A 13,959-nucleotide genomic window follows, 5' to 3' on the forward strand; every position below is an offset into this window, starting at 1 on the left:
TTTTCATCGAGTCGAAATAGATATCTAGAGTCGGGGAAGTGAAGTTACCACCATGTAGCAGCGAGGACTTCATTTTGATCTGCGCTTCTTGCATTTGTCGCGGAGAATTGCGACGGGACCAATCCGAACTATCGCCAGTCATGTGCATGCGGCAGTTTTCTGACGAATTGTTCTTAAAGTGAGCTACGGGGATCAAGAGTAGCACCTGGCTCTACATCATGAAGTAAAAAATCTTGAGATGGGTGCGTATAATTGTATGAATTTAGATGACAACTGTAGCCGATCACTTGAAAGTGAATATGGAAGAACCATAAACTAAAGTAAAGAGACGTGCATCATTTTGTTATAATGTTACATGGCGAACAGCTGTCTGATCTCAAACGGTTATCGTCGAATATATATGGTTACAGGAGCACTCTGATTAGCCAAATTTAAAATACCTCAATAATTTATGCCTCTACAAGCGACTTTTCCTTCATCGCCTCTGTGGCCAAGTCGGAAGAGTACACGCCTAGTAATCCAAGGGTTGGTGGTTCGCGCCCACCCCGGAACACTTTTCTTAAGTGTTTTTCAGACTCTTCTTAATGTAAAAAAATTACGCATATAGAAATTTAAGATATTTTGGGGGAGTAATTTTGTTGTTCATTGGCTTTTCGTCGCGTCTCTGCCGCTGGTGGGTCACTGGTGATATAATTTTCAAAACAGAAATGGGGCCATAGTGGATCGTCATTCCGGGGCCTCCAATTTTTGGCGAGATATCTCTAGTTGCCCATCGGTGGTGACCGAGGCTTACGGTATGGGGGATTTACTTCTGTTACACTCTGGCCAACCTCATATATCGTTGTAAATAAATTTGTATTTTTTATCATGACCGTCGGTGGACTTCAATGTTTTAGTGTTTATTCGTAATAAACCTGTGTACTTACTAAAAGTTATAGTACAGCAAAATTTGTTGGTGGATTGCTGTGTTACTAAAGTGTATTACACATATAATGTATTCGACTGATGTGGTAAAAAAATAGTGTATTGTACTAACCTACACTAAAATGGTAATAACTAAATGAGTCAGTGCTAGTTTCACTAACTGTTTATGAGATAATAAGTAAAGCACTGTGATATTTACTTACCATTAAAAAAGAAAGAAAATTGACCTTACAATTTCCTGATGATATACATATAATTTATAGAAAATGTATTTATAGTAATTTATAGGAATTTATAGGAAGTAGTAGTAAATTTCGATCACTTTCGGTTCTAGTAGAGTTCTGCAGATAGTCATGGTACGTTACCTTGAGATGTTGAATCGCTCGCAAGTTAAATTACTTCTCGCTATCAGTTACCATTTCCGTTCTATGGCTATAAACTGTGAAACTGGAAATAAGTAATTCGAATCACTTCCTTTGGAATAGAATGCTAGCGAAAAAGGTGGAATATATTCTTTACATTCTGAATCTATTGCAGAAACGTTCATCTCGATATCTTTTAATGTTTTTTGTTCTTGTAGTTAACCACAGATAGAAGGACGGTCGTATATATCCGTTTTATAAAAATTGCGACACTTATACATAGCATGGTTTGGAAACCTATTAAAATATGAAGAAAAAGCTTAGGTAATTTTACTTGTGAAAAGGCGCACTTGGTGAAGAAGTACAGTGACATAATAATGTTAACTGGTGAGTGTATTGTGTTCAAAAACTAAGAACTTGTTGTGCCCATGCAATATGACGCTTTTCCTCACAAGTACATGAATTTATCTAAATGATAATGTTCGAAAATTTTCTTTGGTCCTTCACATACCTCTACCTCTAATCATGTGAGAGTTCGTGCACTACTGAGACTGAATATTTTCTCATTAGTGAAGAGAACTTAACCCCACTTGTCCTATGGACAATCATGGTGTTATTGGCATCATCGCTCTTACGGAATGAGGCACTCGTCCTCTGGTGTAGGTAATAATGGTCGAACGCAACCTCTCTTTGGCAAGGCGTAACCTGTGGTTCGAAATGCTCCCCATACACGTAAAAGAATGCAATTTAAACTAAACTCTGACCGATATTCGCCATAAATCGTTTCTCTACAAGGTTTGCGACGATTGGTCCACTAATGTTTCTCAAATATTGTCTACGAACCATGTTGTTGTGACTAATACCGGGGCAATGCATTTCAACAACTCTGACTCACACACTGCTTCACCTCTTTCATTCTACTGTTTCAGATTGAGGAAGCGCCCCCATTCGGTATACGGCCATTCTGATGTGACGCTATGCAACAGTTTGCTCCCTACGCACGTGTGGGAAACCTCTGGGAATATGCGTCCTAACTTTTATTAATTTAAATGGACTGCGCTACATAGATTTTTTTTTGATCAAAATATCCAATATATTTCAATCAAAAATTTTCTTGTGAGCCTTATATCTGGAGAACTACACATAGTCTAACAACACCCAAACTATCACTTAACTTAGTATGACGTATTTATTCCGTAAAAAATATACGAATACTTTACTTAGGGGCTTTTAAAAATGTTGTGACTCCTGATCGAAAGATCGTCAATCCAAAATGTTCTTTTAAAACCTATATTTGGAGAAATACATACAGTGTAGCCAATCCCCAAGTATCACTTAACTGAGTATGATGTGCCTATTCCGTATAAACATACGGATTTTCGATTTAATTGCCATTCGAAATTTTGTGGCACTGATCCAAAAACTAATTATTGGCCAATAAAAATTTTCTTTTAGGTCTTATATCTGAAGAACTATATACAGCATAGCCAAAAATAAACTATCAATTAACTCAGTATGATATACTCATTCCATAAAAAAAAATATGAAAACCCGCTTTGGAGGCCATTCAAAAATTTTGAGGCCCCTCATCTGAAACAATCCATTATTTAAATCAAAGATTTTTTATTGACCTTATATCTGCAGAACTGCATATAGTATGGCCAAATCCAAACTATCATTTAACAGTATGATGTACTTATTTTGCAAAAAAAAAAAAAAAAAAAAAAAACCTCAATTTTTGGGACGTTTAAAAATTGTTGGACCCCTGATCCAAAAACTAATTTTTGACCAACAAAAATTTTCTATTTGGCCTTATGTCTGAAGAACTGCATACAGCATAGTCAAACCCAAACTCAGTATGATATACTTATTGCAAAAAAGGACGAAAATTCGATTTAGGTGCCATTCAAGAATTATGTGGACCCTGATCCAAAAACTAATTATTGGCTAACTATTGGCCAAGATATTTTGATGCATTTTTTGGATCACTCCTAAAATTCTTGTTTACATATATTGTTCCCAAGTTCTGCACACGTGTTACCTAACCACGCAAAAAGCACTAAACTATTTCATATGACACTTAGCATGACTTTCAACCTTAGACCTCCCATGGATTTTATAATTGTTGCAACTGGTGGGAAGAATAGACAAGTAAAAATAATGAAAAAATAGCGATATTAGTTACCAATTCGTAGTTTTCATGGTCTCTGAGATGGATAGTTGCACTTCGTTTAACTAAAATTAAGCCTGCAAGGGGAGAGAAGGGGTAAGAAAAGGGAGCAGGTAAAGAATAACATTGCGGATTTTTATCGTTAGAATTTTATTGAAATGCGTATTCCAAGATAGGGACGGTTCAAGTACTTGCCATAAACATGTTCATCATCTGAGAAGATGGGCATTTTACACAATGGAAAAAATATATCTTAATAAGGAATAACGAAATAAAGGAATTGTTTTATGAGCATCCTTCTGTTGAAAATTCATTCCCTAATTTTGTGTAACGCATTCCTTGTACGAAGATTCGAACTTAAATTGTAGGTCCTCCTACTTTACCTATTTCCCATTCGCCAGTGTACGACGTGAGAAACGTCTGTTCCCATCAGAAAAATAAAGCTAGAGCAAAAGGGGAAGGAAAGCATGGGATAGGAGACTGAAATAAGCAAAGATTGGAAGTGTATGCGTGGTCAAGGATTCATGTATAGTATGCCCGCTAAATCAACGACTTCTTTATCGACATTCTTGTTTACCTGTAACCAATCATCTTTCTAGCACCTCGTTTCGTGTCTCCTCCTCTTCCTCTTAGTTTTTTTTACAAAAAAGAAAAGCAACAAACTCTGACAGAGCAGAGCGTTGAGTTGGTAATTACTAATCGGCCTCTTACTGTAACTGTTAATGAGAAATCAGAATCCGTAGGTGCTCTAACAAACTAAAATGTGACTCTCTCTAACAACTGTTAATACTAGCCATTCGAGAGGTAGGTTATGCTAGTGTAAGTAATAAATAAATGGAGGTTTAGTGATTTGCATAAAACATAACTTCGTTCATTGAAAATATTTGTTGGCATAATCTTAAATATACAATTTTCCTCGCGATCACATTGAGAAAAAAAACCTTTATACGTACAGCGGTATTCTAAAATACACAGAATCCTTATGTATAGTTCGGAAATCAGTACGGAGCTTGCGTTATCCATGTGCTACATACCTTTTCCGCGTATGTGTTATATCATACCGTTGCAGCGTATGTGACATCTAACAGTCTTCCGTATATTACATACATATACCTATGTTACATATGTCAGTTATCTCTTACATAAGTCCATCTGTATGTGAGATACTGATCGTCTATATATAGTTTTTTTTCATTCGTACGAAAAGTACGTTTATTCGTAACACTTATACGGAAAGCACGTATAAAATATACTTTTCCAGTTATACGTTTGCGTATGTTAAGGCCAAAAACTACAGGAATTACACATGTAATCTTATTATTTAATTATTATTTATAGTGGTATATAAGAATTTATATAGATCAGTATGACTAAGTTTAGAAACATTATACATTTGTTACGTACGCCAAATACATTGTTTTTCTTTTCAGTGCATTTAGGTAGCATGATTATGCATTTTTTCGACACAGAAGGCCCGTATTTTATTCGCGGTAGAAGCTCATATATTTTGGAATCCATGGTAAGGTTAACATAGTTAATGCTTTAAACATATAGTACGAATCTCTCCTTGTCCAATTTCCATGAGCTTCGTCGTGGCTTAACGGATAGCGTACTTGTCTTTGGCGTTGAAGTCAACGGTTTGTTCCCTAGCCAAGGCTCATGTGATTTGAATCCCATGTTAAGATGTAGGACAACGTCTAATATAACCTCCCTCGTGAAAGGAATGCTTAACTGAAAATCAATTAAAATCGACTGTATCCATTACCTGTTCCGAAACACTAAGGTTCATTGTCGAAATTTTAAACAAATTTGGGATACTCTTGAATTTCGTTTGATTTCAGTGAAATGTACTTGTCACGAGACAATATTAGGGTGCTCAAATCTCGTTTCGTTAGGGGAAGAATTTACGAGGAAACATTTATGAATATCTTGTCTCGAAAATATAACGTAAAATTGGTGTTGTGTTTCGAAAACTATATGCATGTCTATTGGAAGAACATTTTCTTTTGTTGAGAACTATAGGCTCCATCTCCTAGTAAAAACCATAGGTGTTCAAACTCGCGAGCCCGACGGTCGTGAACTCGGCACTCATGCTCAACCGAGCCCCAATGAAATAAGTGGGCGCGAGCCCACTTGAGATTAGTGAGCGCGAACCCAATCGAGAGAAGTGAGGGCGAGCCCCAGTGAGCGTGAGTCCAGTTAACAGAAGTGATCGCGAGCCCGAGTGATTGCGAGCCCAGTTAAGAGAAATGAGCCCTAATGCGAATGAGCGCGAGCCCAGTTAAGAGAAATAAGCGCGAGTGCGAATGAGTGCGAGCCCAGTTGAGGGAAGTGAGCGCGAGCCCGAGTGAGTGCAAGCTCAGTTGAGAGAAGTGAACGTGAGCCCGAGCGAGCGCGAGTTAAATTGAGTGCGAGCTCGCGCTCACTTCACACTCACGTGCACTCATTTGCTTTAGAGTCAAAAAAAAAAATAAGAAACTCATTCCATGTGCAGAATTGTAAAGGAAGAATGAAACAACTTTACAAAAAGAAAAAGCAAATTGTTGAGGTCTGAGCTGTCATTTTATTGTCCAGAGGACTTCAAACAGCTTTCGATAGAGAACCGAATTTTTCATGGTTATTATGAGAGGATGGTATTTGTTTGAGGCAGGTATTTGTTTTTGAGCGCTAGTGATCGCGAGTCCACTTGAGACGGGCGAGCGCGAGCCCGAGCGAGTGCGAGCTCAGTCCAGAAAAATGAGCGCGAGCCCGAACCCGAGCGAGTCCAGTGGAAAATGGCCATCTCTGGTAAAAACTATATATGTTTCTATTACAAGAGCTCGTTTTTATCTTGAAACTATATGTTTGTAACGAAGAGCTATGTCTTGTCTCGAAATCCATTTATATTTCTCTTGAAAGAAGTCTGTCTCGCCTCTAGAACTACATCAGTTTCTATTGGAAGAGCTCTGTTCCGTCACGAAAATTCTGCTTCATCACGTGGCAACCCAGGCCTGTGATCTATCCGCAAAAGGACAAAATGTAGCACAGAAATTCGATAGAAAAATTTCATTTCCATAACATAATCGGGCATTAAGAGTTCCACAGAATACTCATGGAAATTCGGATTCCATGGATATCTTAACCATAGGAACACCAAAATATTTTTGGGTTACATGAGACACCAACGGGGGGGGAGTCTCTGAGAAATAATAACTTATAGTTCATTATTTCTCACGGAAAATAATTTATCTTGTCTGATATGAACTTAGGATGCCCAAGACACCATATAGGCTATAGTTTTATTCTCTATTATTACTAGGTTTCTAATACAGTGTTGCCAACTATATGTGCATAATGGTTTAAGTAACCATTTTAATTTACGTCATTAATTATGACATATTTATTTTGTTTCTATAGAACAATTATCATAGAGATCAATAGCAACTCAGTACAGTGTAGTATGTGTGAAAAGGCGGCTCCTAATCGCATTTAGGTGGTGGTAGCTAGGGTGGAGTGAAATGGGAAAAAATGGGGTATACTTCAGTATTCCAATGAATTCAGGGTTAACCAGGCCGGTTCCCAGCCCAAAAATATAGGAAGGGATCCAACCATATTATAGTTCATAACCATATTATAGTTTATTTACAAGGTTACCGTGAAAATTTTACCGTAAACTGACACCACTACAGTATCATGAATATTACAAAGTATTCACTACAACATACGTACCACTGCTCCCATTTGTCTCATTTACATTATCAAATAGAAGGTTCAGATCACTGCCTTCTGCATCAAAACCTGACAGGTTTATTTCCACTTCACTATCTTTGAGCTCATAACTTTGAAGTTAGATTGATGTAAAAGTTCTTTAAGTTCTTTCTCAATTGAACTTTGGTGAAGAGCACGATTTGTCATTGTTCCAATGCTTGTGCAGATTCTTACATAAACTCACAGAATAATGAACTGACAATTTCCTATCGAATATGCGTCTTCAGTCAGTGTTGCAAGCTGTTGCTTGTAAATTCTATGATTGAAATTACCGGTACTTGTAACACCAGAGTTGCAACAGCTTAGTTCTTTCCCATCACTATTGAAACTTGATTCTCTCTTTATATATATATATATATATATATATATATATATATATAGAGAGAGAGAGAGAGAGAGAGAGAGAGAGAGATATGCGTGGGGGTGGGGTGCGTCGGTTGGTGTTGTTATTATAATATAAAGTGGCATATTTAGGTGTTAACAGGTTTGAAGGAATAAACAAATAGAAAATAAAATACTTAGGTGGCAAAGAAATAAGAAATAATCAGAAAAATAAAAACGAAAGGGGCATGATGTTACAAGGGGAAAGATAGTGTTTTCCTTTAGTGGTAATATTTCTAAGCAGTGAGCGATCGTAGAAATTGAGGAAGAAGATATCAAGGTGGGGATACTGCACGAATGCCGAATTTCCTTTAGAAACAGGTATGTTTAACTAATGTTAAAAAGAAATAGGAGTGTGTCTATAAATTCCAGTTGATGGGTATTAAAGTATTTCATAAATGTAGTGTGTGTATGCGAAAATTCTAAGCATTACGACGAGAAATGGTGAGTGTTGGGCACAAAGACATATAGGCTTCACGGCACCATAGCTGCAAGCAGTGTTGGAAAATAACCAAAATATTTGCAATTATACTTCGGGGCAAGTTGATACAGAAACGTGTGGGGCAAAATGGTACAAGCAACATCTTGCCCCATTATTATTTATATAAGGGTACACGGAAGAAGTGCTTTAAGTCTTACTTTGTCAATTATTCAGGAGATCGTATCTAAAGTTCGGAAACCTATCCTTTCTCCTTGAGGGTATGTTACTCTGTATGCGATTCATTTAATAGCTAGTAAAAATGATAGAGGAAGAACTTACATCAAAGGATAAGAAGGGGAAACGCATTGTGGGAAAAATTATCAAGAAGTCATCAGCACTCAAACGTGAATATTACTGTCCAATATGTTCAGAAAAATATATCGATCCGCCGTCCACAGATTGGATTGAGTGTTGTGACTGCAAACAGTGGTTCCACTCTACGAGTTATAAAGGTGGTGTTTTTTTTTTATCTTTGATATTTGTGATAAGTGATATATGTAAGTGATGAATGATTAGTAATAGCAATTCTGCACACCTCAAGTTTTACCTTCTATTTACTTTTCAATTAACCTCCTATTTAATTTTTATTTAAATTTTATTGTTATTATTTACATTCTGTATAGCTTCAAAATTATCCAATTTACTTTTCGTTAAAATGATTCTTAGCGAACGAAGAATATGTGATAACACTTTTATTTTAAATTTATAGAAGATTAGAAGATTAGACTATATAAGATTAGAAGAACAATCTGAATATAGACTTTTAGACTAATCCTTTTCAGGTTTCAATTTTGAAATTACAGGTGCAGTATTGACCTAGTTGTTTTATCTGCATCGTTGAGATCTCTCAGTGTAACATTTGTGTTTATCACTAATATAGATTTAAAATGTTCGATATAGATTTATTTCTACTTTTAGATTACAAGATTATATATTTATATATAAGAAAAGCATTAATATTGTATCAAGTTGTCCCAGTATTAATATAAGCTTGCCCCGACATGTGAAGTACGATGATATTTCTAATCTAGTTATTAAAAAGAAATGTTCTTCGGCAACCACTGAGGAAACATCAATATTACTTTGTTCGTTTGTACTAGAAATACCAATTATCTGTTGGTACAAGAAATTGCGACTTGCGGATAATAGTACTTTCACCACGTGATAAAAAAAGAACTGTATCATTTTCCCCCATCTTCCCCTATATACGAAACATTTACAATGTGTAATTGGCGACACTGCATCACAATAGTAGTTTAGAGTGCTCCTGCATGTTGTAATACCAAAATTATATCAAACGGAAATAAAATAAATAGGTAAAACAATGGAATGTAAAGTTAGCGTATGAGGTGAATAGCCCAAGAGTACTCCCCAGGTGGGGGACCTGTGAGGCCAACAACGCTTTCTTTATTTATAAATAGAAAAGCAAAACAGTGACAACTAAGCAAGTACGTTTTATGACGAATTGGGCCAAGCCTGACAATTTTTTTTTCAGATTTTTTTATCCAATTAGAAATGTTACAAAATGTATAATTTGTTGGCCTCTCAGTCTCCCCCATCTGGTTTTTAATATTTTGACCCTGTGCTTTGTAGCTAAGCTGCATATTATAAAAGTATTTCGTCTATAGTTATATATATATATATATACTGCTAAATAAAACAAAATATTAATAAAAGAAAATAATTTGAGTACGAACCAGTCCTAAGAAGCCAACAATGATAGTTCCTTGCTTCAAAGTACAGCCACAGCAAAATTGGTTCAGCATCAAAACCATTTTCTCCTATTTGGCCGCACCTGGCTCCTGTGAGAATGAAGAAACGTGATAATGTGTAAATGGTTTTGTAAGTTTTAAGTATTAAAAGATTCTGTCCCTTTCGCAGACAGAAAAAATCACACACGTGCAGGACAGACGCAATTTATAAGTAACTTAACGATATTACATTTAATCTCACTTCCGTTTCTTCGATGATTTTTGCTATCAGTTGTAGATAATGAACAAGACGATATACCACATATTATTTATTTTCGCTCGAGACTTAGAGAATGTTACATTATCTGGAAGCAGGAGTTGGTCGAGGTATGGTCGGTAAAAATAACATTAAAACTTAGATACATAAAATAATATTCTTATCAATGTAGTAAATATATAAATTCAATTAATAGCATTCTTTAAATTTTTTACCGTTCTATTCACATTAACATATGCATTTTGAATGCCTGCACTAAACTTATATTTAATATCCATATACACATGGCATTAGATTCAAACCAAGAGCAATGGTGTTTGAATAATTAAAAAAAAAAGTAGTATTGTATCTCAAGCTGCATACTTCTTAAACGGTGTATACAAAATATAAATATTTGGAAATTATGGATAAAGCACCTCTCTATTTTAACTTATATCCGTCTTTATTATATTATTGATGAAAAAATGTGTTATTTTAATCAAGTTAAAACTAATTAACCTTCAGAATTATGAACTAAGTCAGTCGTAAATCTCTGACTTTCGAAAAATAGATTGAAGACCGATATAGGGGAAACTATATAATTATTGGCCACTTAAGCGAAATTTTTAGCTTAAACGTTTGTCGACTATACAGTTTTTAGGATAACTGAATGAAATGTACCTTTATAGAAACGTTGTTTATTTCTTAATAGAATGGTATACAATTATTTTAAGATGCTAAAAAGAAAGACACAAAAAACGGTTTTGAATAAAAACGTACAAAAAGTTAGTTATTAACCACTTTTTACAGTAATTGGCCTTGATAAATTTAGTTATTAGCCATGTGGTCATTTCCATTTTCCCATGCAATATTTGAACAAGTTACATATTTGTAGACCATAATTACACACATTATATTCTTATATGCCCAACTACTATAATGCACGTTATTATAAACATGCAAGTAACCAATTTGGAACTAATTGTAGGCCTACCATAACATAACATACTCGTATTATCTTTCCACAGAAGATTTATATCAAACTAAATTAATAACAAGTGATAAATTTTGATGTTTTTGATTATTATCCATAGATTTATCATTACATGCAGCGAAAATAAGCGTTAGTTTTCGAACAAATATCAATTGATTATTCTTTTAGGGAAATCTACCTTACAGAGATAGGCTACGACCTAGGCGTACATGTTTTTATTTGAAGTGGGAAGAATATCTGGAAGATCTTGCACATCATCCGAGTCTCCTCCACATCACCTGAGTTGCTTGTTTTGTTTTCCTGGTAATTGCTCTTGAGTAGAAACGCATCACCATCACTTGGATCAGAAACATGAATTCTATGAGCTTTGGAATGCACGTTATGTAGTAAACGCTTAGACAGTAATCATACTTAGTCGTGTCGTCGGTATCATTTACATCAAATTTACATGTATGATATTATGTTACAACTTTACGAACACTTTGTCTACTTACAAATAAACTTCTCTTAGCAGTAGCTTGTGCTTTTCCTTCTCTTTCACTTTTCTCAACCGGAACCTTTTTTTTTATTCCTTCCTGTTCTAATTCTTTTTTTATAAGTAGTTTCTTCTCAAGTATTTCTTGATATTATTTAGATGTAATAGCATAAGGAAGTTTTTCAACGCCTTTATTTCCTTTTCTTTGGGGAGTCTCGGGCCACTTAAGTAAACTATCTAAAGTAGAAATTGGGCTTTTAGTTGAACACGATGCTGTAGAATTTTGCTCTGGTTCACCATTTGCAGAATCAACATTTATTTTGTTAATATTTTGTAGTTCCGAATTATTACAATTCTCAGCTACATCTTAATTATATCCTGCTTCCTCAGTTTCGTTTAGCAGCTCATCCTTACCTAAACTATCACTTAAAGAGCAGGGGTATCACGATCTGTAGAATAACTAAGGGAGAGTTTGCTTTTATATTTATCACTTTCTGAAGCAAAGCCACAAACGATACAAAACAAATCATTCTGAACTACAGTCAATTTTACAACAATTTTCGTTTAGTTTCTCAAATGCCTACAATTTGTTTTCATCTACAATGTGTACGAATGACTCATAAGTTAGCCCTAATGAAATTTCGTATGTACATCTTTCTACGAGATAGCGTATTTTTTGGATGAAGTGCCAATGCATTTAGATATTCTATAGCATCTGGATTAAATGGTAGAGACTACAAGCTTCAAAACAGCTTTTCAAATGTTTCGGTTTTATGGAAGACTCAATTGCGTCTTGCAAAGCAGAAGCAAATGAGTATTTTGTAAGCACTTCAATAGGATGTGCAGTTTGTCACTTTTCGTACTGCATTATGCCAATATATTTTGATGGATTGAAACACCCCCTACGTCAGTAGGCTGCAGAATTATGGTTGCGCTTGAATAGAGCGATATTAGCAGGTGCGTACATAAAATACTTAACTGGTAAATCAGGTGTGATTTATATCCATCAAGGAACAAAATTACTTGACATTTTACATTCTGATGTACTAAAAAGGGGTGAAGCGCATTCCCTGTGTATTCATGAAAAAGCTAAAGCCATCATCCACTCATTATCGCTTCGTGCTAAGCCCTAAGAAGGTGGAACTAATTCGGTCACCTTTTCTGGGATTCGTTTGTAGGGATACACTATAAGAGGTGGTGAACCTGAAGACTCACTAGCAAAAAACTTCTTGCTCGCAATACTCATTAAGAGAAAAATTCATTATACAATTAAATCACTGATTGGAAAAAGGGAATAAGTGCATCAGACCTAAGTTTTCAAAAACGCTAAAAAACCTTCCCGAGGCGTTGTTTGTACTTGTTGCAAAAAGTGTATAATTGATTTCTTGTAGCAAAACAACTAACATACACTAAGACAAGAAGGAAAATCTTGTATTGCAGCACTGCAATTGGTTAAATAAGATTAAAAATGGAAAAAATATTCCCTTTTTCCAATCAATTAGAGTTGGACGCAATTGTAATTGTGTGTACGGCATGTAATGTGCAGTTTATGATAGAAAGCTATGAAAATATACATGCTGAATACAATGTTGTATGTTAATCTTGGATATATACAGTATGTATCCGAACTATCACGCATGTTAGGCTTCTAACCCTTTTATTGTCACCGTTCGTTTCTTTCTTTTTTTCTTTTCTTTTCTTTTTTTTCTTTTTTTTTTTTTGTACAGCACATGTTATTCGTACAGCAAGAAAAGTAGTACAATAAACAGCTGAACAAAATACGTAGCAAAATACGTTGTCAAAATAGAATGACTTTACATAGGGTCCTACCCGTCTGCATCTTCGTCTTCTGCAGTTTCTTGATCAGTGGTTTTCCATGAACAAATCATCCTATAAAACTTTTTGTATTGGTCAGGTATGCATTTGATGATTTGTGAAGAACCGTTTATCTTTTTCTGATTGATCGGGACTTGCCAATCGTATGCCTTTGACGTTGGCAGTGGAACGTTTGTGACATTACTTTTGAGTAATCGAAAAATATCAGTTCTTAGTTCATTGATAAACTTATGAGCTTGCACATAACTTAGAGATTCTGTTTTATAAACAGTCTCTCTATTTACTTACTTGGAATTTCACTGCTTTGTCCACAATGCTACCTGAAGATTTCTTCATTGACAACTTCGTAAACCTGAAATTTAGTATCAGTATTTCTTGCATTTGTAATCATGTGGTTATACTGTGCTGGTAAATAAATGCGATTGTGTCGTTTGAGTTCTCGTTTGATTATAACAAAATTTCGGTCACATGGTAAAAACTGTGACCTCTGACAAACAAATATTGCTGTACAGTGGTAAAGCGTTATGACACGATCAGACTGAAAAGCATTAATGTAATTGTATGATTCCAGTTTTGGTATTGTATGATCACCACTTGTATCACTGAAAACACGTAAATCTGTAACTGATTGGGCCAAATATT

At 35.2% G+C, this 13,959-nt stretch overlaps 1 protein-coding gene across 1 annotated transcript in view; it reads right to left on the minus strand.

The window, feature by feature from the left end:
- The window catches only part of LOC145681036 (uncharacterized), a 75,966-nt gene that overhangs the window by 43,478 nt on the left and 18,529 nt on the right, over positions 1-13,959 (minus strand). Inside the window, exon 2 of the mRNA XM_081752358.1 lies at positions 9,763-9,867. Coding sequence (XP_081608484.1) covers positions 9,763-9,840 — 78 coding nt within the window. The 5' untranslated portion in view covers positions 9,841-9,867. The remainder of the gene's footprint in view (positions 1-9,762; positions 9,868-13,959) is intronic.

Source organism: Thermobia domestica, chromosome 3 (genome assembly GCF_964235325.1).
Source record: "Thermobia domestica chromosome 3, izTheDome1.hap1.1, whole genome shotgun sequence".
NCBI classification, from domain to species: Eukaryota; Metazoa; Arthropoda; class Insecta; order Zygentoma; family Lepismatidae; genus Thermobia; species Thermobia domestica.